The 27,984-nt window shown below is 37.8% G+C and overlaps 1 protein-coding gene across 1 annotated transcript; it reads right to left on the reverse strand.

Annotated features, from left to right (window-relative positions):
* Positions 1–21: 21 nt before the first annotated feature.
* Positions 22–27,968, reverse strand: LOC110058860 (uncharacterized). The gene is made up of 30 exons (XM_089284537.1): positions 27,725–27,968; positions 27,209–27,401; positions 25,284–26,475; positions 24,670–24,931; positions 23,212–23,429; positions 20,690–20,794; positions 20,185–20,334; positions 18,107–18,326; positions 17,692–17,799; positions 16,880–16,963; positions 16,179–16,430; positions 15,635–15,791; positions 15,231–15,365; positions 14,915–15,095; positions 12,839–13,911; positions 12,177–12,390; positions 11,090–11,126; positions 10,318–10,537; positions 9,957–10,102; positions 9,110–9,262; positions 8,582–8,749; positions 7,861–7,959; positions 7,329–7,399; positions 6,876–6,936; positions 5,799–5,888; positions 4,830–4,942; positions 4,118–4,201; positions 3,437–3,545; positions 2,025–2,080; positions 22–1,097 (listed from the first exon to the last, which is right to left on the reverse strand). The coding sequence occupies exons 1-30, from the start codon at positions 27,791–27,793 to the stop codon at positions 893–895; spliced, it is 6,225 nt and encodes a 2,074-aa protein (XP_089140663.1). The 5' UTR covers positions 27,794–27,968; the 3' UTR covers positions 22–892.
* Positions 27,969–27,984: the final 16 nt, after the last annotated feature.

Raw genomic sequence — 27,984 nt, forward strand, 5'->3', positions numbered from 1 at the left:
TTAAGTAAAACTGCTTTGAAGTCTGTTTCCTCATTAATTTATTATCAAAACATGACAATATTGTTTAATATACAATTGCAACAAGAGCAACAGGTCAGATACAACTCATTGTTTTCAACACAAGCCTCTAATTTTTACAAAATTCATACCAAGAAACAACTTAAACTGTGGGGAAAAATAACCAAAGTGCAAAATTCCCTTTGCTCCCTGCTGATCAGTCATGCCAAGGAATAAAAAGCATGTTGGAATACATTAAGTGGTGGTTTGCAAATAGCCCTTTTCACGATTAACTTTCCTCATTTGTGTTACAATGTAATCCAACAGCATTTTCCGGCAGAATATAAGGTGGCTTATATTGTGTAAATGCAAAAGAGAAAAGTTAACAGTGAAATGGGCTAAGATCACTGTGAATGTGTATCGCTAAATATAATACTGACGTTGCTATGATAGCATATTGATTCTAATTTGATGCTTCCTTATATTAAGCATTAAATTAATCAACAAAAAATGCCTCAAAATTCTTACTATTAATTTGAAAATAGAATGAAGGCTTCTTAGTAAATGAACTCAGAGTTAACTGACTTGACATATATGATTTTTAACGAGATAGGAAATGCCTCTGCTGGACAAAACTACATCAATTACTCTCCTGTCCATTACCCACACTCGTCCTTAACCATCTTTCAGCTTATCGGAAGAATCAAATTTCAAAAATGAGCATTTCTTCATTTGGTTTTAATTATACAAGGTTCAGTGCAACAATAAATCATTTAAATACAAAAATTTCAAAGTTATAGACTGTATTTGTTATGTGACAAAATATTGTTTTGATATTGATTATAAAAGTGTCACCTTAAAATATTTGGCCATTTACATTCCAAGTTACAGTGTCCTATTCTTTGATGTAAGCTGGAAGGCCGTAAAGCACAGGTGAGGCTCCTATAAGGTACTTGAGTTTACATGCTTGTCGGGATTGACTCAGCACTTGTGGCAATGACAGTTGCGCATTTGGTTGAAGCCACTGTTTCAGAAGCGACTCACTGAAGCGGTCAATGTCTTTATCAGTGACATCCCACAGGTTGGCGACAATGGCTGGGCTGGAGGTGAACAGAGTGTAGCATTTATTTATTTTTCAGGGTTGGAAAGGCTTATTTACCGAGTAGAAAAGATAGTTAATGTGGCTCACAGGGCAATTTTTGTAACATGAAGCAAGCCTGCAAATAATTTTTGTCTACAAGAAAGTCATTTGTTAGGCCAAAGACAAGTTATGACCTGACAAAAAGCTAGTCTGGTTGGACCCATTTTTTTTGCTGTTAGAAATTATAAAAGGTATTTCAGTGTAGAACCTTCGCCAAAATGTTGGTTACAAATTTGAATGGCTTAAAAGCAAAATCAACTGAGTGTAAAATCGATACTAGCACAATTCGATGTGACATTTGAAACGACCCATTGTGCGTGATAAAATTTCTCAAAAGTGGAATAAAAACGAAACTATGATAACAAAGCTTTTTTCCGTGATATTGTGTGGCAGTATAATAAAATAACTTGTTCCATATTCGGCCGCAAATTTCCAGTTAAAATATTTTTTGTTTATCAGAAATGCCCAGTCAGAGTGTCCAACCAGGCTAAGCTTTTACCTGTCAAAACCTCAAATTTACCGGACAGTTGTCAGATGACCGATTGTTATTTGCAGGCTTGTGAAGTAACTAGGAGTACTGCTGCACCCTGGGTAGGATTTTGCAGTGACAAAATACAAAATTCAATGCCAGTTCCAGTTTTTTTGGCTTCTTAGTTTGAGCAAGTTTGAAGCAAAAACATGCAAGGTTTTTGTAAGAAAATTGGGAAATCAAAATACGAGGTGATAAGCTAGCTGCATAATAATTTGCTATTAAATTCTTAATGTTTATGCAGAGCACAAAGCTCAACTCTCAGTGACTGACTTAAAGTTTCGCTTGAATCTCGTGGATTTCGGGATTTTCACAAGTTTGAGAGGGAATAACAGCATGACTTAAAGAAAAACATACCAGCCTGCTAAGAGGTAGTTTAAAGCCATCCCTCTTGGTTCACATTCACCACCAACCTAACGTAAAGCAATTAATAGTACACAAAATGATCTAAATGTGAATGCCAAGTGTAATCAACTAAAATCAAACAATCAAACTACTTTATTGCTCTTCCAATATTTTTGAAGTACTGGTAAATTTATCAAATTGTATGGCTGAAGTTTACCATGTCTTTCCAGTCTGTTATTGTGGGAATTATTCTACATCTTTTCAGTTTAAATATAGAAGAACTGTAGCCAGGAGAAAACATTAAAAATTTATAAAAAACGTTCATGGACTATATAGACTTAAAACTCTCCAGCTTTCGGCTGTCAGACTTCAGCCTTTGATGAATAAAAAAGGAAAAAATGACAACTACAAATATATACAAAAAGAGATGAGAATATAAAAAGAATACACTAAAATGGAAAAAAAAAATACAAGTGTCAATAAACTAATTGTTCTTTGTAAAAGAATAGAGTATTGATTGGGGAGCAGCCTTGAATTGTTATCTGCATGATTTATTGAAGCGGTGTACCATGATTCTGGCATCTTGCAAATACAGAAAGAACCCTTGTCAATCAATTGAGAATTTCTAAAGTCAACAGAGGGATTTTGAAGACCAAGCGTGTTTAGCAATGTTGGAATCTCTTGCGTAAGATTTCACATTCCTTGTGTGTTCTTTTTTCCTAGTTTCAAAGCATCTGACAGTTTCGCCTACATAACTCCATGGGCAGTCAGCACAAGATATTTTGTAGACCACATTTAGTTGAAGTTTAATCAAAGGTCTGGATTTAGGGAAATGCCTGATGTAATATCTTGACTGGCTTGCTGACAACTTGAATATCATGTTTTTGAAGAAAAATTTATTTTCAGTTACATAATAAACCTCTGATTAGCCAAGCTCGCTCTGCGCACTACTGAGTGACCATCAGTTTTCTGTTTTGTTTTGTTTTTTCCTACCCAACGTAAGGCACTTGATCATAACTGTCAGGACCAATATGTAAAAAAAAAAACCCAATATTTTGAGCTTGGTTCTGATGTGATATATTAATAATAGTCAAGTTATGTTCAATGCATGCATCCAGTTAGTGTTTTAGACCAACTGTCAAATGTTGCATATTTTATTACATTTTTTTCTCAGTCAGTTCTGTTGGGAAAGCAATTTTTTGTCCAGCAGCCATTGTTGGGGATGGTATAATGGTTGAAATACAATGGCCACTAACCCAATCAAAATGCTGGAAATTATCATCAGTCCTCATCACGCCATTGGACGCATAAGGCCTTAGGAAATACACTTCAGTTTTTCTTATTAACTTGGAGCAACTCTCCTAGCCTTAGCCAATGCTACCAAAACTAAACTGTTTATTAGTATAGTATGTTACTTGACTGACCGTTAATTTCCCAGAACTGCAGCCCATGAGCAGAGTAACAGCTCGGCAATCCAGCCTCTGGATGTCGTCTCCCTGGAGAAACTCTCGGCCAGTGCCATGGCCAAAATATCTGAACATAAAATGAGACATTGAGAAATAAGCATAGAAACAATAATGTTATCATGCATCACTGGTCTGCAACTGTACAAACAGCTTGAAAAACAAAATATCTACAGACTAGAATAATTTGTGGTGACACTTGACTGACCTAAAGAGCAAAAAAAATGAATTCATAAATTAGAGCACAGATGTTTTTTTTTTTTATTTATTTACAGACTGCAACCTGAAATTAAATGCTTAATCTGCTTTGGGTATATAAATTTACTGTCTCTTGATCAAGAACTTCAAGTTGTAAGTGCAAAAACAAATAAAGCTTTCCCACTCATCAGCACATCAACACAAGGATATTAACCAGATGGATAAAAAATGTCAATCTGTGCTGATGGTCATGGACTTCAAATTTATAAAAAATAATCACAGGTCTTTAGGGAGTGTTGAAAGGACTGTCTTGTCACCTTTTAAGTATACATGGAAGACTATGTCTGCAAGAAATCGTTGCCCTTGTAAACCGACCAGATATTACAACTCAAGCATTTCAGCACTAACTGCTCTGTATCATTTCAGATGTTTCACGTTACTTACATGAACAGCTCATGGTCTGTGAGTGCACTGCTGAACTGCTGTTGTGTTGGTGCTTTGCCTGTGATACCATGCCATCCATTTTCACTGAAAGTCAGAACAATAGCAATGAGTTTCACTCCCATTAATTCAACCTCTATCATTGTACCACCATTCAAATGAAAGTTAGTACTTCATGTGGTTTTGTTTTGGTAGATCTTACAAGGTGGCAACAAACTTTTAAGTGCATGACTGGCCCATTAAAGATTGATGATGAACTTGTCACCTTTATCATCATTGGATGTCTCACTCAGTGTTTGGGTTAGGGGGGTACGAATATCTTTTTCAGGCTTCAGGCATATAAAACAGTAGGGATTTCACAAGTTGAGGTATATGAAAGGTTAGGGAAATCTGTCATTTACATACAATGTAAACATGAACTAAGAAAATAATGCTTGCTTTTTGGTTAACATGTCTTCTGGTAATGCTTGATGTTCTCCTGCAATATTGTTCATTAACTTTTTTCCAAGGGTCTAGAAAACAGATACAGTTTTCGAAGTATGTTTGCGAAAGGGCTACCTTTTTTCAACAATACATATAGGAAGGGAGTACCTTTTCTGTCAAAATGATATACAAAAAGGTTAGGGATTGGAGCTCGTGATGAAAACTCATGGTATAAAACTTTGTACAGTACTCCCTGTTGTAGAGTACTTTGGCTGCCTTATTGTTTTCTTACCTCTCGAACCATTTCTGAAACATCTTCTGTGTGTTTGGAAGGTTGTTTTGCGGGTTGAGTGCATAGAATGTTTTTACAGGATCCACCTGTGGGAATTGACTTTGGCAAGATACCTAGAGAGTAGCAGAGTAAGTGGTTAATTTCTGAGTAGTACTGGTTCAGTTTGGAGTAGCCAAGATGGATACCCTTGATCAACGTCTCAGTTGGCAGATACACCATTGCAGATACACCATCAAGAGCCGTTCAACACTCTCTGAACTATTGACCGACTGTCACTTGAGTGTCAATCTAGTGTCAATCGAGGGTCCATTGAGGGTATCAATTTACACTCAAATGTGGATACCTTAGGTACACCTGATCCACCAGGACCACTGAATAAAAAGATGCAAGACTCATGCGTAATATTAATCTTAATCTCTAGAAAAATATTCAGACACCTGTAGGAAGGTGCTGTAGTCGTTAATGTTCTAACCACTTTTTGTGATTATGTCACTTAAGACTGAGACTAACATTGTACAAATGCATCTGAGTCTTTTTAAACAGCAATCTTGGTTAATTTGAATCTGGACTATTGTCAACATTTTCAAATCGAAAAACACATCCACCAGACTGAGTGTAAATAGCTAGCTAGTTGAAGCCTTCCTTCAGGTTAGGATGTTTAACAAGTTTCTGTTCCACTGTCCCCTGTAAACACCACAGGGCGAGATACTTTCATTGATATTTAAATAAAAAAAATCATTTTACTTAATTTTATTTTCAACATTTTAAAGAAAAAAATAAACAACAAAATACTAAATATACATATCAATTTAACAGACTCCAAGTGATGGTATTTACAAGACTTGTGACTCTTGGGAACGCAACAACAAGTTGTTGCTTGTTTTTTTACACCATAAAAGTTATTTAAACATGACACATGTCAAGCTGTACCAGCAAACTTCTCAAGAGGTCTACCACATGACCGTGTACCTTTGAAAGGAGAAATTGTAAAGATGGAACTCTTGTCACAGGTTGGTCAAACAACATAGGTATGCTTTCCCAAGGAAGGTGCTGAATATCCTGTAGGGTGATTTAAAAAAAACCACATTGTGTGACCATTTTAGCTTCCAACATAAATAAATAAATAAATAAATAAATAAATATACATTTATATAGCGCCATTTTCCACTAATTGTCCATGGCGCTTTACAATACTTTAAAATTAAAATCCCACAAAGCAACCATTACTTTTAAAACATTCTTGGTCCCTGAATTACAGGATAATTAAGTTTATTTTACTTATGATTCCCTTTGTATCACAAAAGAGACTTTCTTGTGACATATCAAACTTGAGAGGGTGTTTCATCACATTCTAAACAATCAGACAAGAGGTAAATATACAACGTCAAAACAGAGAATTTTCAACAAACTTTGAAGTGTTTGGAACTGTGATGAAATACACTCTGAAACACATTCTGAAATCCTTGATATATTTTCTTTGACAGATCCACAGACAGAGATGAAAGCAAGAATTTTCAACAAACTTTGAAGTGTTTGGAATTGTGATGAAACACACTCTGAAACACATTCTGAAGTCCTTGATATATTTTCTTTGACAAATCCACAGACAGATATCTGTCTTTGACTCAGACTGTTATCTGCTTGCCATTTTGTACTATGAAAGCAAAAGGTGCTAAGGAAACCCCTTGGTACAACATCATCTAGAATGTTTGGCTTAAATGCTAGTCATCTCTCTATTGTATTAGCAAATGACCTATTGTAAGCCTGCAATGCATCCAAAGGGCTATGCTGCTGTACCCTGTGCACACATTACATGCATGGCTACTGTGTAATCTAATTCTGCTGTTTAAAAACAGATCAAAACATGGCCCTAGAGCAATGACAAAAAGGCAAATCTTTGTTTTAAAATACTGGAGGAAACGCTCAAGGCAGGATGGTCTAAGAACTACATCAGGTGAGGTTAACTAAAACCAGTGCCAAAGCCAGATTTTAGTTTTTTTTGCATTCACTGTTAATCTATACGAAAAATTTTCCCTTGCTAGTCACCTTGCCAAGGATGAGAATGACAGGGTGTCGTGAAACAGCCTTTGCAGGGCTGTCATCAATCCTGCAAAAAAAAAGAGAGAGAGAGAGAGAGAAGCATGATCACTTAATTAATGAAAGAAATTCACTCAACTATTAATTTGAGAACAGCACTGCCAGTAGTCATAATAGTGGAATAACTTTAATGAGCAACAAGTGTTAATCTCTTTTATTTATCCTATTTTTGATTCCAGTGGACAAATTTAAACCCCTGTCAGGTAAGACATCACTCGACTCTCCCAACAAGGCTGTTTTTTCCTAATACCACTTGATTTACAGAGTAGGCAAGTTTTTCTTTGAAATTTGCCTGAACTGGGTGTACAAAATACATCATTAATAATAAACGCATTTTACCCAGCTGTCTCAACTACTGTTGCTGCTCATAGTAGTGATAGAAGTAACAATTTTTTTCCAGACCTGCTATTACTGCTCTTCTTGTTGCTATTTTGAAACAAGTTGCCAGTCAGTTCCTCAAATTCATCAAGAAGCTAAAAGATTGATGAAAGAGCAAATCATCTAGGTGATAACTATCTTGTGAAAGACTGTTTGTGGTGATCACATGTAAATGCTTCAGAATTAAAGGGTGCAAAGAATATTTCTTATCAGAATGATAAATTAATTTAAAAATAAATTGCAGTAACACACAAATTGGTTTTCTCAAGTCATTTGCTGGGTTGAAGTACCAATGCAGGGGTTTTACTGGGTGCAAGAGGTATTTCACCTTTATCTAAACATGACTGCAATCTAGGTTTTAACAAACTGCAGTTGATAATAGTTCATGAACTAAATTTATTTAATCACTATTAAAAAATACTTTAGAAAACTCAACAAACTAATTAACTTTAACTCAAAAGACAAAGTCTGTGAAGCCCCTGTGGAAGAGCAAACTTGAAGTTTTATTTTTGAAGTAAATATTCAGCCAGTGGAATATGAGAATTTGCCTCATCACCTCATTTAATGAAGATGTAGTAGGATCCAAGCCAGTGATTTCCATAAATGCTTCAGTTGCCTGTTTTTGTGACAGATGTGGTGAGGAACTCACGAGCACCTGGAATATGTATTGACAATGACATAGTTATACACGTGCAGTCCTTCCAACAGGGTGTGAAATAACCTTAATTAAGATATAAATTTGTCATTATTTATTTATCTAGTTTGCCACACTAACAGTGTACAATGTATCACAGGAATGTCTTGACACACCACCAACTTTTTGGTAGCATGAAACCACAAAGTTAATGTTTCTATTTTTTTTCTTTTCTCTGTTTGATTTACTAGCATAAATAACCCATACTGTGAGTACTGTTAAATACTGACAGTTGTATGAATCTGCAAGTAATATAAGTATTGAATTATAAGTACTGAGTATAGTTGAGACATTGTGTTCCTGCCAAATAAGTACTAAGTTGTTGACCACCCCTATTTCAAACTCTCAGGGGAATCTAAAAGCAGTTCGAAATAGTGAGAGCTCGAAATAGCCAATAGTGGACGACTGAAGTGCAAATCCAAGGGAAATGGTTTGAATGAGTTCGAAATAACAGGGAATTTGAAAAAACTGACTTTGCATTAGCTAGGTCCAACTTTAGTTCAAAAATTCCAAAAACGAAGTCATCAAACAGAATGTCAATTTAATTTCAACGAGGCTTACTGTCACAAGGACTAAAAATTACCTCAAGTAATTGTTCATCAGCTTTACATTCACACAAGTGCATAATCTTCTCCTGCAACTGCCTTGCTATGGACACTGTTGAATCACAGTAATCCTTGTTGACTGGCTGTCCAAGAAGAACTCCCTTCCATCTCCCCAACCATGAAGATTCAAGCTTTGCCAAAAGGCTCTAAAAGATAATTTTCAGAAGAATCTCAGCCACTTGCATTGATAAAATTAGTAGACACTTACATGAACATAGATTTAGCAAATCAGCACATTCCCCAGACTGAATTACAACAGAATCCGGATTCCTCAAACACTCCAATTTGAAACCTTGCTAGAAAAAAAAGATGCAGTTACCGGTATAATTTTGAAGTGCTCAATTTTTGCTCCTTGGAGAAATGTTAAGAGAAATTTACCTTCCTGTTTTTCACGCATCTTGATTGCAGTTCAAACCATTTTCCATTCCCCTTAGCGTTTGCTAAATCAAGGTTCCTCTTTAATATGTTATTAAACCTAAACAGACATTGAGCTGTGTTGTTCGTACCTTCATTCTGACATCAAGGCTTGTTCTCAGTGCCCACCACTCTGACGTGTTGTTAATGCCCATGCTTCTAACACTGTCACTCATAATGTCACTGAACTCCTCCATCACACTGCACTGAAACAGCTTGGTCAGATCCATGACAACCTCATCTGACTGCACACAATAAAACAGTTATAGTGATAATATTATTTCAATTCTGACAAATATAGCACCAATGTACATATTGTAATAGGAAATACTTCTCGACAAGACATAAACTCCACAAACAATGATGGTGTGATTGTTCTACATTTCAAATATTATTTGCTTGAAATTATATCTGTCAAAGGTCTCTTCCCTCCTGGCCCCTCTCTTCTCACACCATTTTTTTTTTGGTCACTTTCACACCTTAAGCCTTTTTGTTCCTCCCATGGCAAGCTATTCATATTGATATGGACAATATCGGGCCTCAGGAAACATCCACACTATTTTGTCCATGAGTCAATAATTAGTTAAAGAAGAAAAGAAAGGGGTTTTCAGAATGCTATCCCAGGGACCAAAACAAAAGACTGCCATAAAAACAAAGGCGTCCTATCTTACATGTACCAGGTGCCTGTGAAATGGAGGAGAAGGAATTAAAAGCCAATCAGTCCTGGGAATTAACTGGTCAGACAGGCATTATATGACATGGATTGGGTTATGGACCTAGCATGAGGTTAAGATGGCTACATTAAGACATCAGTCAACTTCATTTTTTACATGTCTAAATGAATCAAGACACAGGCAAGGTCCATTATATTGCTAGAAAACAATTTTCATGTGAGACAGTGAGTAATCTTGGGTGGGAAAGATTGCCTCAGTGACGTACAGCATTCTCTTTGTTCTGTTCCTCTCCTGATGTTGTATTGATCTTGACCAGCACAGGATCAAACCCAGCTCTTATTCTGCAAATAATCAGTTCTCTCACTTGACTTCCTGGTGGTGTGAAGGTTTGCAAAGTACACACAGTCCATTCTATAAAATATTTTAACAACATCATTAATTTTAATATTGCATTGTGAATTTTATATCTTATTAAAAGTATACTGATTAGCCTAAAGAACATAGTAGGAGCATGCATGTCGGTTAGGCTGAGTAACATAACATGAAAAGGTCTCCCAACATACTATCAGCGGAGTCAGGTTTTATCAATATCTTTATCCTTTAATTAAAACATAAATTCCATGTACCTTTTGGAATGTTCTGCAGAAGAGAAATTTCTTCAGGAGAAAATGGGGATGAGGACTGGCCACTACCATTGATATGCAGGATAAACTTCATGATGTTTCGAGTCTTGACCAGTTGTGCTAATTTGAACTGGGCTTCAGCTGGTAGACTAGCAGATAAAGTGCTATCAAGAGACAAGCAAGACAGATCTTCTGCAAGTTGGGTCACGTCTCTGTGAAGTTCCTGGAGAAGAAAAAAAACACATAAGGAAATAGAACATCAAATGAGAGTTGCTTCAAATCCCACAGAAAAACATAACCAGTCAAAAAATCCCTGGAAAGAGAAACATTACGCAGGACTTTCAACTGATATTCTCAAACTCATCAATAATTCATCAAGTTTAATAACCATGATGGTGCTTGAATGTCTGATCATAATTAGCATAGATTCATACAATTGTATTTCCCTATTTTCTCCTTTGTTTCAGTTTCAATTGAGAAGATATAACATCAAACACTCAATACCGTGTTTTACCACATTTCCAACACCTCAAGGTTGATCAAAAATTCTATGCTATACATCTTATTATCATCTCTCTTCTTGGTGTTTGCAAATGTGGTCAAACATGGTCTCTTGCATTTGATATATTACTTAAACATCCTATTCTAAAATGTTTTGACTGTATCATGTTGGGTAGGGTTTTGAACACCTCCTGTTATTTGGAACATTTAGAAGACAAGCTTACTGAGACCTCTCCACCCCCAGCTGTGAAAAAAGCTGTTAAGCAATACTCACCACAGGCAGGGAAACTGACATGTCCTTTGCTGTTCTCCTGAATTTAAGAAAGCATACAGCTACATGTATCAGCTACAACTATGATTTCTGAATGGCCAATGTCTTTTGTTGGGGAACAAAATAGTTAGGGTGTGAAAGCGACAAAAAAAAAAAAAAAAAAAGGAAGGGGAGAGAAGAGAAGAGACATAAAGAGAGGGGCCAGGAGGGATGACATTTGACATTTTGCCAGAAGCCCATTTGTCCATGAATCAGGACATTCATGGAAAAAAGGGCTTGTGGCAAAATATCAATGCTCAGTGGCAAGCATTTTCTTCCCTTTCTGTTTTTTCCTTTCTGTCACTTTTGCACTCAAAGCCTTTGCATGTCTCCCAAGGGTTTTGATTGGACAATGGGTAGTCAATCAAAGGTGAGACAGATTTTTGACTGGAACATGCACTGTAAGCATCCAGTGCAAATTAACAAATCAGTCCAGATTCGTATGAATTTGCTTTTCAAGAAAGTTCCAAATTTCTATCCCAAGGTGGTACAGTTATTCCTCTGAAACTGGAGCAAAAGGTTATCATTACAAGCCTAATCAATGGAGAGGATGTCCTTGCAGTTTTGCCAACTGGTTTGGACAATACTATTAATTAATCAATTTCTCATCTGAGTGAAAAAGAACATGTGCCTCACATGTTTTTTGTTCACCTCTGGCATGCTTAGGAAGGAAACAACTGCTGTGCAGACTAGCCTACAATCATGGACAAAAGCAGTTGAGACACTCCCCGAAAAAACCCTGTTTCGTTGAATGCGTGAGTTTTTCAATCTCCAATTTTCACATTTTGACCCCCTCTCTCCTTTTCAATGTTGTAACCACGTGGCAGCGTCCACAGAGCGCATTTCAACACTGAAAAGGGGGAGAGGGGGTTTGGCTATCCACGAAAAAGATGTTTGTTTTTTTTCAATTACGGAAGGATGCCAATAGAAAGCGTTTGTTTTGCTCAAATGTGTCAACACTTTTGTCTGTGATCATAGATGAGCCACCTGGCTTGTGCAGTTTTTATGACTGGAACAGATGTCAGACTACATTAATTTGTGACATCTTCACCTTATTCTCTTTCCTGTTCTGGTCACAGCTTGATGTCTGAGTGTCACTGATGTTGACATGTTTAAGTAGTAAATTGAAAGTCCAGGTGCTGATCGTCCATGACAGAATGCCAATCCTCGGCAGATACTGGAGAACAGGGCTGGAGGAGGACATGCCTGACAGAGTTCAAATGCTTCATTGAAATACTGGATGGCCTGATCAAGCCATTGAGGATCTAATCAGAGAACAAAGTAAGAGGAAAGTGATATTCATTATCGACTGTGTTCTCTATAATTAAGAATTAGAATATGAGCTTGCGATTTCTATAGCCTGACAGTTGATGACAACAAAGCTTGAGTCACCTATCACACATAAGAACTAAGAGTGAATAATCTTTTTGTTTCTATTAGTATAAATCTACTAGTTATTCAAAACTTCATTTAGATTCTCTTCACAGACACTTCAAAACTGCATAGAAGCAGCTGCCATTTTATTAACATTGCACACTGCTAAGCCACTCACTATCTACAACAGTCATGAATAAACAGCAAGTAGCATAGCCAATAAGAAAAAGGTGTTTGTGATAGACTGCTAATAGATTTATACTAATAATGTTTACAGCCACCTGACTCACTTTTTATTGATATGAAAAGGTTACAATACTGTAAGCGTACTAACAGTACCTTGGATTTGATTGTCCATATTGTTACAAGTAGCCACCTTGGTTGTCTTTGACCTTTCGCTTTGTCCCTTTGGTTTTTGTTGAACGTTTGCATTAGATTCCTTATCTTCAAGGGGGATTTCCTCTACTTTTTTGCTCTTTCCCCTGCCCTTTGCTCTTGAGGGTTTTTTCTTGCCATTATCTTCCACACTTTTAGAAGTTCTACATCGTCTACTTGAACCTCTTCTTGGCATCTCAGGTTCGGCTTGTTCAACTGCATCAACATGCAGGGAATCTGTCACTTCCTCTGCGTTTCCATTGGAAATGTTGTTCATCTCACTCTTAGAAAACCAGTTACTATCCACCAAAACATCACCAGAGGAACACTTGTTACGTAGCAGAGTCACTACACCATGCATGTAAAGTAAGGAAGCTTTGATTTGAAGCAAGTGAATTAATCTGTTTCCAAAGGTATCCTCTACATTACGAAGATATTCCATTGCTCCTGATAGGACAAGATTGGCTTTTTCAACTTTTCCATTCTGGAGCAACAAGTTTGCATTCATGCAGTATAATGTGGCATAATGTTGACTGAACATTAATTGTGAAGTAGAGGTGCTTGTCAAAGTTGTATCTTCTTTTTGTTTTCTGCCTTTTGCAGAATTTCTTCCCGTCTTCTTTTTTGTCGCCTTTGAATTGCAGTCGCTAGGTTCAGCACCACACAGAACAACGTCAAGTCTCCTAAGAGTTCTTGTCATCATGTTTTCAGCATGACTGCAAACAGACTCCCCAACCTCCAGAGCTTGGATGGCTTGTTCAGGACTTGAGACAGATTCAAAGTAGCTGGACAAATTTGCAAAGTAGTTGACAATTATAACATGGAGTGCAGGATCAAGACAACTGACACATTCACAAGTGTCTGGATGTTCAGTAAACAGTGGCTCTTGAACTCTAGTACTAGATGGCTTTAATTTGCTAGGCTGCTTGAGAACTGGTTGCAACATTGCCTTCAGCTGATCATGCTGGTGTTGGCACTTGTCCACGTTTCCTTGCATCACTTCCAACCGTGCAATGTTGGTGAGAAATTCTGCAATTCTAACAACACAAAATACATGTACTTCTGTTTCTGGCAACTGGACAAATGTGATTTGCTATCAACATAAGAAGACATTTTCAGGAAACTGTCACATGTGTATTTTAAAGGTTAATTGTTTTGAAGTTGGTCCTCTTAAAACCTGGGGCACAATATTGTAAAGCACTAATTAACTGGGAATCAAAGAATTAATTCTGAAGTACACTGTATTTTGAGTGCTGCAAATCCTACCAAATTCAAAAGTTTTTCTTTGCCTGGTGTGGTCCCCCTTATCTATTCTTAAGGCTAACCCTCAGAGGGAACATTAAAGATTACTTCCAGCACTCAAAATTTCATACTCGCTCATATTTCTAAAACGCTGTATGGCTAAATATTGCTTTACAATTGTACCCTTCATACCTACATTGCCACAAATTATCACTTAAAAATTGCACAAACCTTCTTCCATCCAGCCTGGAAGCACATGTACAGTCAATGGAGCAACATTGATCTAATCTGGGGTTACGTTCAATAAAGTTTTTTAAAAAGTGCTTTTGTGTGGTATTTTTAGAGACGTTTTGGGAAAACCCCCTTCATCAGTTGCAATTGTGAAGCGTTAAACATTAAGGTCAGAAGACTTTTTCTTCGGCTTGTGCGATCCCCCATTTCTTTTCTTAGGGCAAATGTTCCAAGAGAAATTCACAGGTTACTTCCAGCACTGCAAGTCACTTCTGTCAGAGTGAAGTAAATTCAGTCTCTGATTTCCAACATTTTAAAGTTAATTGTTGTTTTATAATGTATGTAAGGAAATTTCAAGTGTTTCTTGACTGTGGCTCATGCTTCACCCTTTTGAGCTCTCATTACTTCCTTACGTACTTTATAAAACAACAACTCATGGTCCTGTGATTACAAGGTATTTCCTATTTCAGCTTGAACCAGGAAAAACCTACCTGCAGGCCATGAAATACATTGATCTGTGAAAAATTTGACTTACAACATACAAATGTATGTGACTGCACTATTCACCTGTATGAAAGGGAAAACTGTCTTGCCAAAGCAATGCCATCCACAAACTGTCTAAAGGCCTCCCTCACAGCACCTTGATGAGCATAGAGTTGGCCAACTTGTAACAGAGAAGACAGCAAGTCATGTAGGAGTGACAGGTGGATAAGGTTTTGACTGGAGCCTGCTGAGCTTACTCGACCCTCTAGTGAGAAAAAGAAAAATGCAAAAACTTTTACTAGACTAACCATCATGGCTAAATTTATATGAAAGTGTCCCAGCAGTTTTTAGAGAAGGAGCAACAGTAATCTTTGAGTATTCACTATTGTTATTTCCTCACCTGTCTTGTTTTCTTTCTGTTTCTGTTTGCCACTGCAAAATATACCACTACCAAAGATCTCTTCAGCCATTTGACTCAACTTATGATACCCATCAAGAGCACACTCCAAAGCAGTCAGTGAACCAAGCATAGGATCTTTATTTTTATAAAGAAGATAACTGATCAGTACAAAGTATGTAGGTTATGCAACATACAAGTCCATAGCCTTCCTTTTTTCAAAAGGACATGAGCCTCTCTGTCTGTGGGATGAACTGTTGCCTTGAAGGTCAGTGGTATCATGCCAATAACTTTGTGTGTTGGTCTTTTCAGATTAACAGGGATCAAAGCAGACTAACGCAGAGATGATAGCTATGTTTTGGGGGCTGAAAAGATAGATACACTCATTTACTTTGACAAGTACTCACCTAGAGCAACTGTGACTGTGTGGAGCTTAGCAGGGAGCATTGAGTATTTTGCACAAATGCATTTCAGTCTAGCTTTCAACAGATGTGACATGTAATTCTTGTGAGTAACAACTTCACTCTGCAGTACTTCCTTGAGGCAATCCTCTCCTTTTGAGTACTAAAAATTAACCAATTTAAAATAAGGGACAAGTTTATGTGACAGAAATAAGGCAATGAAGCACACCAAAGAAACAAGTTTGTGAAATGAATGTCCTGTACAATTTTGCTTGTATAGGCTTATAGGATGTTCAGGTCCATATGTCATACCTGTATACTAATACTACGTCATTCAGTACATGAAAGGTCGAAAATGAAAAAGGGACTCCTATGGAACTTTCAGACAAGCTTTAACTAGGATGTACTAGCCTAGAAGTCATTCTCACAAGCCCACATAAAATTCTCTCACAGGCATGCATGTAGATCAAAGTGCTGTCAGTGACTCAGCAAGCATAGTTTGACATATCTAGATAAACTGTAAGTAACTAATGAACTGGTTCAGTCTTACCTTTCCTGTGAGCAACAGATAATGACTTTTGGCCAACAAGAATTGAGCCTTTGAGGTACTACTTGGCTCAAAGGCATCTAACAAGTTACTTGCACGAGACAGCAGAAGGCAGGCATGTGAAATGTCCAGCATGTCACACAATGAGTGGATTGCATCACTGAAGGCGGACAGTCCACTATCCAGCATGTCATTGGTGCCAATTGCTTGAGATATGCCGCCCGCAAGGTAAAGTGCACAAACTCTCTTGAAAGGCTGTAGAAAGACACATCAAGCTTATAAAGAACAATGCAAATAGACTTTCTATAGCCTTTGTCAGAGTATAAAGACAGAGGAAAAGTGTGTGGCAAACTACATGTATGTGAGGTAGTAAGTGTGACATCAGGTGGTGAATTACGTCAGACACTGGCAAGGTAAAGCCTGTGTCAGGCCAAATGTCCCACAATGCCAGAGCTTATCTCATTTTCTCTGGCACAAAGCAACTAGAAGTATTTCTACATGTACTTCCGCCCTGGTAGGGATTCTAGTCCGTTGCAGGGTTACCCTCATGATTAGACCCTATTTTAAACTTAGGTGGACTGAGGTACTGTGAGAGGAAAGTGTCTTGCCAAGAATCATAATACAATAACCCCAGCAAGGGCCATTCAAGCCATGCAAATAACAACATTTACAAAAACCATATCTGTTTTTTGGCAAATGTTTACCTTATTTAAAAGTCCAAACATTGCAGCAGTCATTAATAGGTAATGACAGGTCTCCTCAGGATTGGCAAAGTGCTGCAAGTTAATCTACAAGATAAACAAAAAATCCAAATAGATAAACATACACTGCAAAGTTCCCAAAGTTCCCCTGCCGCCACCCCAGAAAAAATAATGACCCTCCAAAAGTAGCTACCTCAAAAGTAATTTCCCTTTTTAGCAAGAAATAACAAATTATAGATGTAACAAGTTATACCATACTGGGAGGTTTTTGGGTTCAAGGCAGTGGAACTGTGTATTGGAAGTGAAAGTCAAAACTGGATAGCAACAGCTGAGAAAAGATTTGAAGGAAGGCCTGCAACAACTAACTCCAACAGCTCACAATTTGATTTAATAATACTGGTATTAATGGCAACTGACTGCCGCTAATGTAGATTCTTTTGAATTGTTATTCAAAACAATAACATTTAATATGTACATCATTAAGAAGTTTCTCCAAATAAAAAAATGCGTCTTCACATTTGTCGCCATTTTATTAAACCGTAACTTCAAACAGTAGTATAGGGTATCCATGGTACAGCACACGTTTTAGCTACCTGAAAGTAGCCCCCCTGAAATTAGTGACGCTAAGTAGTACCGAACAAAAAGGCTGCTACATTCAAAAGAAATGGGGGTGGTTACTTTAGAAACTTTGCAGTAATTACATGTAACCTAGGCCTGCAGCTTCATCTAATTTTGGCAGTCCTTGGAATTTTCTTCATCCAATTATTTCCAAACTGGACAGCATAGTCCTACTACATACATGTATATAAACAAACCTCTCTATTAGAGTCCTGCTGAGTTGATTTACTGACCAACAGTGTCCATGTGTCTAAAGCCAAATAAAGAGATGATACAAATGGCTGCTCCAGACAGACAACTTCCATCTAAAAATAATTGTAAACAAAGGTTTCATTTGAAAGACAAAGGAGAGATCAGAGGTCCTTTTGTATGCAAGGACTGAAGCAAAGAGGATAGCTTAGTTCTCTGCTTTTGGTACACCTTCCGTGTGACCTTATAAGACATACAGAAACACTGGAAAATACTAAATTTCAACCCAAATTATTTTAAACAAGAAACTCAGTCAAACAGGTCTAGTCCCCGCTGAGAAAAAAAAAGAGGAAAATGTTTACTCCAAGTGGAGTTTGAATGGAACACTGTGTTTCCAAAGAATTTTAAAAATGAACAGTGCACCTCTTCAGCTTCAAAACTCTCACTGAGCTCTGGTGATGCAGCAGCTGCCTTCTCTTCCATTCCACTTTTGTGTCCCAACATGGCAAGCCACATATAGGCTGCAGCAAGTCTGTCTTGAACAAATGATGAAGCAAAGCTCTCCTTGTCCTCTTCTTGAGCTACTCTGTCAGATAATTGCTCAAGAATTGTAACAGCTTCTTGGCAGTACTCAAGTGCAGACCTATGAACATTTAAGAGCAGCTTCGCCTAAATATCAACTAGATTTAAAAAGAGTGAAAAAATTGAATTTCTTCAAACTCGCCCAGAATGAAGCCCTATGGGCACTCGTTACAAAAATATTGTTTTAAGTTTGATAAATCCAAAACTATTTTTTACGCAATTTTTTTTTTATTCGATGCCCCAAATCAGCCAAAATGGATTGAAAATGAATGGCATATTTGGAGGCTCGTAAACTGAAAAGTAAAAATCTTCATTTCAAACTGATTGCATGTCGTATTTGTACTTTCTTTCTTGTGTATTTAAAGCTAAATAGATTGCGATTTGATTAGAACTAAAATATTTGACTCTAGATGGCTTCTAACTGTTCCTGAAGACAGCCAATTTCACTTTACATTTTTGGGGATCGTTTAATTTGGGGTTGCCTATGGAAACTGTCAGTGGAGTTCAGTTGGTTTTGCGACAAACATGTGGTCGGCATTTGCATGAAATTTAAAGCAGTGGGCAGGTCACGGAACATTAAACATTTCTTCTTTTAGAGGTTTCCAAATCTGGATCCAGCTTCTTTTGAAGGTTACTCCAAAAGGAAGACTCTTCTACAAATATAAATATTCAGGTAGGTATCGGGTAGCATTCTTCAGGTTCGCAAATTTCACTGAAATTCATTAACGGTCATTGACTTCAATTCTCAGCAAACAAACTTATTGTGTCAAAATGCACCCTTAAGCTCCCTCTTTGACCCTGTAAGATTTCATATATGGAAATAGTTTCTTTAAATAATGGTTTCAGTGAGATATCACCAGAAAATGTTTCAAAATAATGAAGGTCATGTACTCAGGAAAAAGTGCCACATTTAGTTCGCTATCTCAGCACTCATGACTTTATCGACCAAAAAATTTTATTTCACTAATTCGAAGAAGAAACAATGCTCTTTCAGACCAAACTAGTCGTTTTGGGAAAAGCCGTGTACCAGAATGCCTTTTTAGCATTTGAAAATAGGCCAAATGAAGACCTCTTGTTAAGCTGTCTTTACTGTCTTGGGTCACTCATTTAGAAAATTCATCATATATTTTAGTGCTGATCAAATCGTGATCTACTTAGCTCCAAATATACAAGAAAGGAAGTACAAATACAACATGCAATCAGTTAACAAGCCTCTGAATATGCTGCTCATTTGCGATCAATTTTGGCTGATTTGGGGCATCGAAAGGAAAAATTGCGTATAAAAATAATTTTTGATTTATCAAACTTTAACAAAAGAATATTTTTGTAACTAGTGCCCGTAGAGCTTCATTCTGGGCGAGTTTGAAGAAATTCGATTTTTTTCACTATTTTTAAGTCTAGTTGATATTTAGGCAAAGCTACTCTTAATCAAGGTACATGTTAATGGTTTAAGAACAAGGGGTTTAAGAGGAGAAAGACAGCAATCAGCAGTTGTTTTCTTATTAATATACTTCCTGCATTACTTATAGAATCAGTCAGGAGAATTTGAGTACATATCAACATAATTGCTGTTTGGCAGTCACTTCCTACGGAACTGTGAGATGTTCTTCTGTTGATATTGTTAATTAAAAACAAACAATTTTGATCTTTAACTGACAAACAATTAAGGGTTTAAAGGTAATATTCTTAGTAGTGTGACATGTTATCACCAACTGATGTTCAGTGAGGTTTTTGAGCCTCCTTGTTTTCAAGAATCTCAACATTTTGCAAAACCGGAAATTTCTGTATTAGTCCTAGATTAGGATAGTGGCTTCTGTAATAGTTTCTTCCTTTACAAAAGTAGGGCTTGTGAGAAAACATAAGTAGTGTTGTAAGTGGTTCCCATAGCAACTAGGAGTATTGCTGTGTGTTATGCTCACTTGTCTTCTCCAAGATCTACGTCTACCAAGCTATCCAATGCTATGGCGAGATCCAACATGGCAGAGCCATGTTGAAATTCATCCTCTTGAACAATAAACAGCTCTGTTAACTGCTTGATGACTGAAACTTGCTCTACTGCAGTGTCATAACTGAAAATAGAAGAAAACATAAAGAATTTTGTTAAAAATGAAGTTGCCACAGATGGGCAGTTCACCACAAAATATTCTTTTGCTCCCATTCAGGAGAACAGCACTCCTCGTTTATGTACATGCAAGCCCAGGGCAGTAGTTCATAACAAGCGCACTGAGGCACTTGCCTCACTTCTTTTTGTTGTTGTTTTGTTTATAGTCGTGATCATAAACACCCTAAATACCTAGGAAGAGAATTTAACCATGAACATGCCTACATTTTTTCTGGCTACAGCCCTCAATCCCTTCCCATTCAGTGCAAAATTGTGTGTATCAGTTTTTCTACAAATGGAGAGTTTATAATGAAGCCACAAACCTCTTTGCCTTGTAGCAAGCAAGCTCCTCTTGAAGAACCAAACACAACTGGTTACCCACAACATCTTTAGCATCTTCTAGCTCTGCAAAGGCACTGCATAGAGTTCTAAATCAGACAAGAAAAAATACAGAGACATATTTATTATAGTTAGTTGCCCACTATAAACTGTAGGGATGATTACGTAAGTCACTAACAATAACTCCCCAGCCAAAATGTTCTTTACAACACATATTCAAACCTAATACAGACACAAAAGGACCAGAACTGAGTGTTCAGATTATGGACGTGTCCGTAATATATAGGTTAAGTCTGCATACAAGCCAAGTGGCCCATCATGCCAGAGCTTAACCTAGTTTCTGTAGCATGAAGCAACTAGGAGTATTTCTACTCTTCTCTGAATGGGATGCTAGTCCATCGCAGGGTTACCCCCAGCATTAAGTTCGACAGTATCCATTTATACACCTGGGTGGAGAGAGGCACTGTGAGAGTAAAGTGTCTTGCCAAAAAACACAACACAATGTCCCTGGCCAGGGCTTGAACCCAAATCACTCAATCCGGAGAGAAGCACACTAACAATGAGGCCACAGCGCCTCCCACCTGTAATATATAGAGGTAGAGATAACATGTACATGTACGTGAATATTATTATAAGTTTCTCAGATCATGTGGGAGATGCAGTGGCCTCATAGTTAGTGCACTCGACTCCAGAGTGAGCGGTCCAGGTTCGAGCCCTGGCCGGGGACATTGTGTTGTGTTCTTGGGCAAGACACTTTAGTCTCACTGTGCCTCTCTCCACTCAGGTGTATAAATGGGTACCAGCAAATTTAATGCTGGGGGTAACCCTGTGATGGACTAGCATCCCATCCAAGGGGGAGTAGAAATACTCCTAGTCGCTTCATGCTACGGAAACCGGGATAAGCTACGGCCTGATGGGCCACTTAGCTCGTATGCAGACTTTACCTACCTTTCTCGGATCATGTGTACTTAAGGCATCTGTTGGCCGAGTGTTGACCAAAACTAACGGTCAACATGTGGACTGAGCGTCGGTCGACATATCGACCGAGCGTTAGCTGATATGTCAACCAACACTCAGCCGACCAACATTGGTTCCCTCTCGACCGATACACATGTCAGACGATACTTGGTTGACACTCGGCCGATACTTTGCCAACACTCTGCCGACACATGGCCAATACTTTACCAGCACTCAGCTGACACTATGGTCATTAATTTTGGTCGGCTCTTGCTACTGAGTTCTATGAGAAGCCCATGGCTCTTCTCTACTCAAATATTAAATAATTTTCTCTAGCCTTTTGAAAGGGACTTTTTGGTGGTTGTCGTCTGTTCTTGACCTTTCATGCCGGCAACATCCATCTATATCAAAGACAGTCTTTTTCAGCTTATGTGGTTTTTTTAACATTGAAATCTCTGTAATACAGTACTATGGACAGCTCAGAGTTCTAGAGAAACTGGATCATGTGTACTTAAGCCATCCGTTGGTCAAGTATCGGTCGATGCTATTGGACGTCATGTTGACCAAGTGTCGGTCAATACATCAGCCAATATGTTGACCGAGATTCAGCCAAGTGTCAATCTACATGTTACACGTGGCCACTACATGTTACATATGGCCACTATCGGTCAACACTTGGTTGGTATGTCAGACACTCTTATTAATTTTAGCTACTCCAACTTTAGATGCTGTCTATTTATTGTCTAAAACAATGATAAATAGACAAGTAGGTGTTTACATGTAGCAGTCATTGCTGTTATTGATTTTTGATTGATTTTTTAATTATTAATAAGCATATATTTGTTTGTTACATTTCTTCATTTATTCCTTCCTACTTGGTGTTTGTTCAGACCTCAAGTTGCAGTAGATATGTATTCAAAATGACAGTTGTTTGAGCTGTATCCCCATTCTGTCAACATAGGAGTATAGGTGATAGAAACTCTCTTTTGTGTCCCCTGTGGGTAAAGGGAAGGGGCTAGGAGACACCTGCCATTTCAGTAAGAGAACGGTTAACTAATAATACACAATCATATACCACCAACAGTCTATCCAGTACACCACCGACAGTCAAGTGATATGCAGCCGACTGTTTATTGCAACATGACGGTCAAGGTGTCAGCAGATTGTCGTCTGACATACCAACCAAGTGTTGACCGATAGTGGCCACATGTAACATGTAGACTGACACTTGGCTGACTCTCGGTCAACACATCAGCTGATGTATCAACCGACACTTGGTCAATATGACGTCCAAAAGCATCGACCGATACTTGACCAACGGATGGCTTAAGTACACATGATCCAGTTTCTCTAGAACACTGAGCTGTCCATAGTACTGAGAAGTCTGTATTACAGAGATTTCAATGTTAAGGTCATATTTGACTATACATGTATCATAAAACTGTTCCAGCTGAAAAGGAATTGGAAAAGTTAACCAAAAAACAACAAAAACAAAAATCAGTTACTGGTTGTGTAAGACAAAACAAATAAAACAATCACAATTACAAACCTGGATCTTTCAGGCATTTTCTCTTCACTCTGGAGGTTCTTTATCAGTTCATGTTTGACTGAAGTCCATTGTTTGATCTGTTGACTTAGAATGTCAGCATCACAGGAAGTTCTCAGCGTGTTCAGGACCTGAGTGGTAGCTGTCTTCAGTGCATCACTCAGTTGTCTGGCCCGTCTCTGACAGTCGATCAGCAATGTATACTTTGTTAACAGTTTCACCTACATGAATTAAGGGTGTTGAATCACAAGTCACACATTTTTAATCCTTTACAGAATTCAGGATTGATGTGAAATGACAAAAAAACATAACAGAAGATGTAGAAGCTTTAAACAACATTCATGTGACTAAGTGATGTAAAATTAAAGCTTGCAAAATTAATTAAGGTAACCAGAAAACCAAACAAATATAATGAAATTAAGGTTACTTCCCACCTTCAAGGGCACAAAAAATAGTTTTTTTCTTTTATTGGACAAAATTTAAGTCAGTCATTTTATCTAAAGTTTACAAAAGAAAAATATTAAAAATTTCAAAAAGCAGCCGAGTTATTTAGAAAAAATGTATTTTCAAATAAAGTTAATAAACCAAGGGAGGTGTCATAATCACTTAAATGGAAGAAACCACCAGGGGAAATTTTCATGGCAAACACTCTTCTTGGAGCTTGTATTTCTTGTTATTTGGTATTGTTTATATCACACAGTCGTTCTTTTGCCTTTGGCTACTTTGCCCGTTTTAGTGTCTTTCTCTTCAATGCGACAGCGAGATAGAAAACATGTTGCAATGCAATGCTTTTCCTGGGAAATCCTGATCCATCATCATTGACGCTAGGAGGTCCTGTTGTTCCATTGGTTTGCAGTTTCATACAGCAAGATAATCTCCTGGCGTGGCACGAGTTGTTTACGAACCTTTACCAGCTAAAATCTAGCATTTGATTTCGGAAGGAATACATCCACTTTGAGCGAATTTATAGGGTATGCAGATTTGATGGATTTTCGTGAAATTTCACCAGAACATTCCAGGGATGATGACAAACAAAAGTTTGTCAGGAAATTTGGATATTTAACATATTTTTCCTGTGGCGTCCATTTACACAACACGTCTTGCATATTTTTAGCTACTCCAACTTTAGATGCTGATATCTAGACAACCAATCAAAATATCCAAAAAGCCCAACACCCTTTTGTTGATTGATGCCTTGTGAATAAGACTGTGCACTACTAAACACTACATTTATGATCAGTCTGGTCTAAATCACTAAAAAATTTAAACAGTTTAGTTTTAAAAATTAGGACTATTTGATCGGAAAATTTTCTAACAAAAGGCATTGCTTAGCAGCACTCTACTGCATCTTCTTATGTTGCTTGTGTGTATGCTTATGCTTATTATTTAGGGAAATCCAGCCTTGAAGCAGTGATCCTATGAAAAAGTTCCTTGAAGTGCTTTTCAACACTAGTGAATTACCTCTTCGATTCTTGCAACAATGCCTTGCTCAGTCTCTGCAGCAAAGCTCCAGATTTTCAGCTCTTCACAAGCAAGAGCCAGCAGAGGCCCTCCCTCTGAAAAACAGCCTCTCTGATAAGCCACACAGCCTAAGTTGTAAACACTACTGCCCAACCATCGTAGCTCATTTGCAGACAACGGAATGTCTGAATCATCAAGAGCATTGTGAATGAGGGTGCTTGCTTGTTGTGCCACTATAATGCAGTCTCTTAATATGCGACTTCTGTGAAGAAAACAATAACTGCTGAATGTACAATTATTTAGTTAATAATACATTTTTATAGAGTTAAATAAGCTTATTATAACTGGATTTTCCAGTCAGGCTTGTGGATCCAGTGTGTCACTTGGCCGATGGGTAAGTGACATTTCTTGGGGTCACATTTTTTGAGAAAAATCAAAATACACAGTACTGTAAGAGATTTGGGGGGGGGGGGGGGGGGGGGGGGCTAGTGAGAATGATTTTCTGGATAGTTCATCATAGTTAGAGCTTCCCAAAGGGCAAGCCAGAAAACATGTTTTCTTAGCAACCTGCTTTCACTTTACATTATCTCATGAAACAAGCATATCTTACTAACCTTGAATCCTTGCTGCACTCTTCTGTAACCTTCTCAGTTTTCATCTGATCTTGATACAAAGAAATCACAAAATTCAGCACAGTCAGTTGCCGCACTGTTGTCTTCTGCAACTGCTGCCTGAACTGTACAATTATGTCATCAGTGGCATTGGCTTTGTGCAGCGCTGTCTTGATTTGTTCACAATGGAGTGAGAGAACTGCTGCATACAACTTGAGCAACTGCACAGCATCTTGGAACATTCTCCGTGAGAGTTCTGTTTGACTGTTGTAAGCATTTTGCAAAGTAATTCTGAAATACTCCATAGAATCTGAGAGTAGGTTCAGCACAGAAGACGATAATGTCTTGCACTTCAGTACCTGAGAAACTAGTCTGTTACTCTCTAACAACATCTGCTGATAAGAGTCTTCAGTTTGTGGCATTGCATTTGTATTGCAGTTCAAGAAAATGGTAGCCTTGTTCACTACACAAACACAACAGCAAACTTGGGAAGGTATATGATGAAGTTTTGATTGGCCATTTTTGGAATGGTTGACTTTCCTTGCAATTTCCAGTAGCTTATCAAAAACATTCAAGGCCTGGGTTGATCTTTCTGCTTTGCAGCAAATCCTACCATAATGAAAACCCAATTCAACTAAAACCAGCATTGGATCTCTTCCATTTGTAACAAGCTGTTCAGTCTTGACCATAAGTATCTCAAAAACAGATTCAAAAAAACTGGCTAACAGTTTAAAATTGACATTCTTTTGTCCACAATCAATCTGATATTTTGTTCCACATTTAAGAGTTCTATCCACTAAGGATTCCAGAGAAGAATTTGTAATCGCTTCAGCTTGAAAAAGCAATGACAGCTTTCTCCAGTCTAAAATGGCACACAAGTGAGCTGCTTTTTGCACTGGAGTTACCTTCACTTCTTCTAGCTTGCCTGCTCCTTGAAGCAGGGCATCAGACATACGCTTGGCAAGTGAAGACAGCTCCTTGTCCATTTTGTTACTGTCATAGTTTTTCCATGATTTCAGGAGTTGAATGAATTTAAGCAGGTGATTAGCATGGCACAATGCCTTGTCAAACTGTGTCTTGGCTATAAGCTGCACAACAATCAGATAAAGTGTTTTACCAAGCTGGTCCAGGGATGGTATGAACTTGAGGTAAGTTCCATTCTGAACAGATAATGTGTCATTGAGCAAGGTGCCCACTATATCAAGAACACAAAGAAATGTTAGTTAGCAACTTTTTCAAGTCTTACAGTTTAAAATTTCAATTCTCCTTGCCAGTTAGCACACATCTTTTCAAAGATAGTTCTGAGAATTTAGCATTACATCATCAGATAAAATCCTTGACAATAAGCTTAGAGTTCTCTTGATCATTTCCAGCTGCATTGTTTGCTAGACAGCACATGTGTAAGCTAAAACTAAATGACTGTTTTTTTAATAAACAAAAGACTGGTTAGGAGGCATGATGACTTTAAGTTAAGTGCACTAAACTCTGGATCAAGAACTGATCATGGTCACAACATAAAGTTCTCAGGCTAGAAACTTCACTCTAACAGCGAGCCTCTACCCACAGTAATAAAGGTTGCAACACACTAGGTGGCAAGTCACGGCATGACATAAGGATAAGTTGTAGGAACATGTCACAGAAGTGTACACTTGCTGTGACAACACTACTTTTACTCATTTTCTTGCTGTCATCATGCACAAAAAAAAAAAACAACAGATTGAAAATTTTCTTCACAAAAATTCTCCATGTTGCGTGAAGCATATTGTCACAGTGACTTGTCACCACGTCATGTCACAGGGACTTGTTGCCTATAGTACCCAGGGGGAGTAGAAATGTTCCAAGTAAATTCATGCTTTTGAAACTGTAGATAAGTGCAAGCCTGGTTAGCCATTGGCCTCAAATGCGCACTCAACCTTTACCGTACTCACCTAAATTCAAGGAGTTAGTGAGCTCATCAAGACTATTTCCTCTTGCCTTCACCTTTTTCAAGGTCTCAATAGCACATCTTAGGAACTTGGTGACAAATACAGTGTATTTTGAAACAGTTTCCTCTGTCACTTTGTAGCCCACCTTACAGCCATTTTTGTTCTTCAACGGAGATCGCAAAGGAGCAAGATAATTCTAAAACCATGCAAGCAAGACACAAATTTTAAGTTTTTAGCTCAACCTCATTCTTATCAAAATAACTGACATCAAGATTTCACCATTTCCACAACAAGGCAACTGTGAGTCTTTACGTTGTTTAGCTTTCAATATTCTAAGTTCAAACTTAATTAAGCTTAAATTTGTATCATTGGTTCTGTAATTCGTTTGTAATCCCAATTCAACGCGCTTTAAGAAAGCAGACACATCCTCTATAAAATGAAAGCAGTATATCCCATATTATGCTTTAGCTATACATAAGTTTAAACCGCCCAAAAATTAGAACCTGAACTTGCACAAACCTTAGTATCCTCGAAAAGGCCGTCTGTTTCACCGTTCAGAAGCGACTTGAGGATTCTTTCCCCCTCCATGCTTCTTATACGTTGCTTCCATTACCGTTTACTCCATTATTGTTTACCGTTTTCATTACAATCCTGGCATTTATCGTGGAACAGTTCTTGGACTTGTGTGAGTGAATCACAAAGATAAGCTAACGAGTCAAAAATGGCGCCTTCTCCTCGAAACAACAACGCTCGGACCCAGCTTAAACCGCGTGCCTTTG

Source organism: Orbicella faveolata, unplaced genomic scaffold (genome assembly GCF_042242905.1).
Source record: "Orbicella faveolata isolate gen_17 unplaced genomic scaffold, um_ofav_v1 contig_13, whole genome shotgun sequence".
Classification (NCBI taxonomy): domain Eukaryota; kingdom Metazoa; phylum Cnidaria; class Anthozoa; order Scleractinia; family Merulinidae; genus Orbicella; species Orbicella faveolata.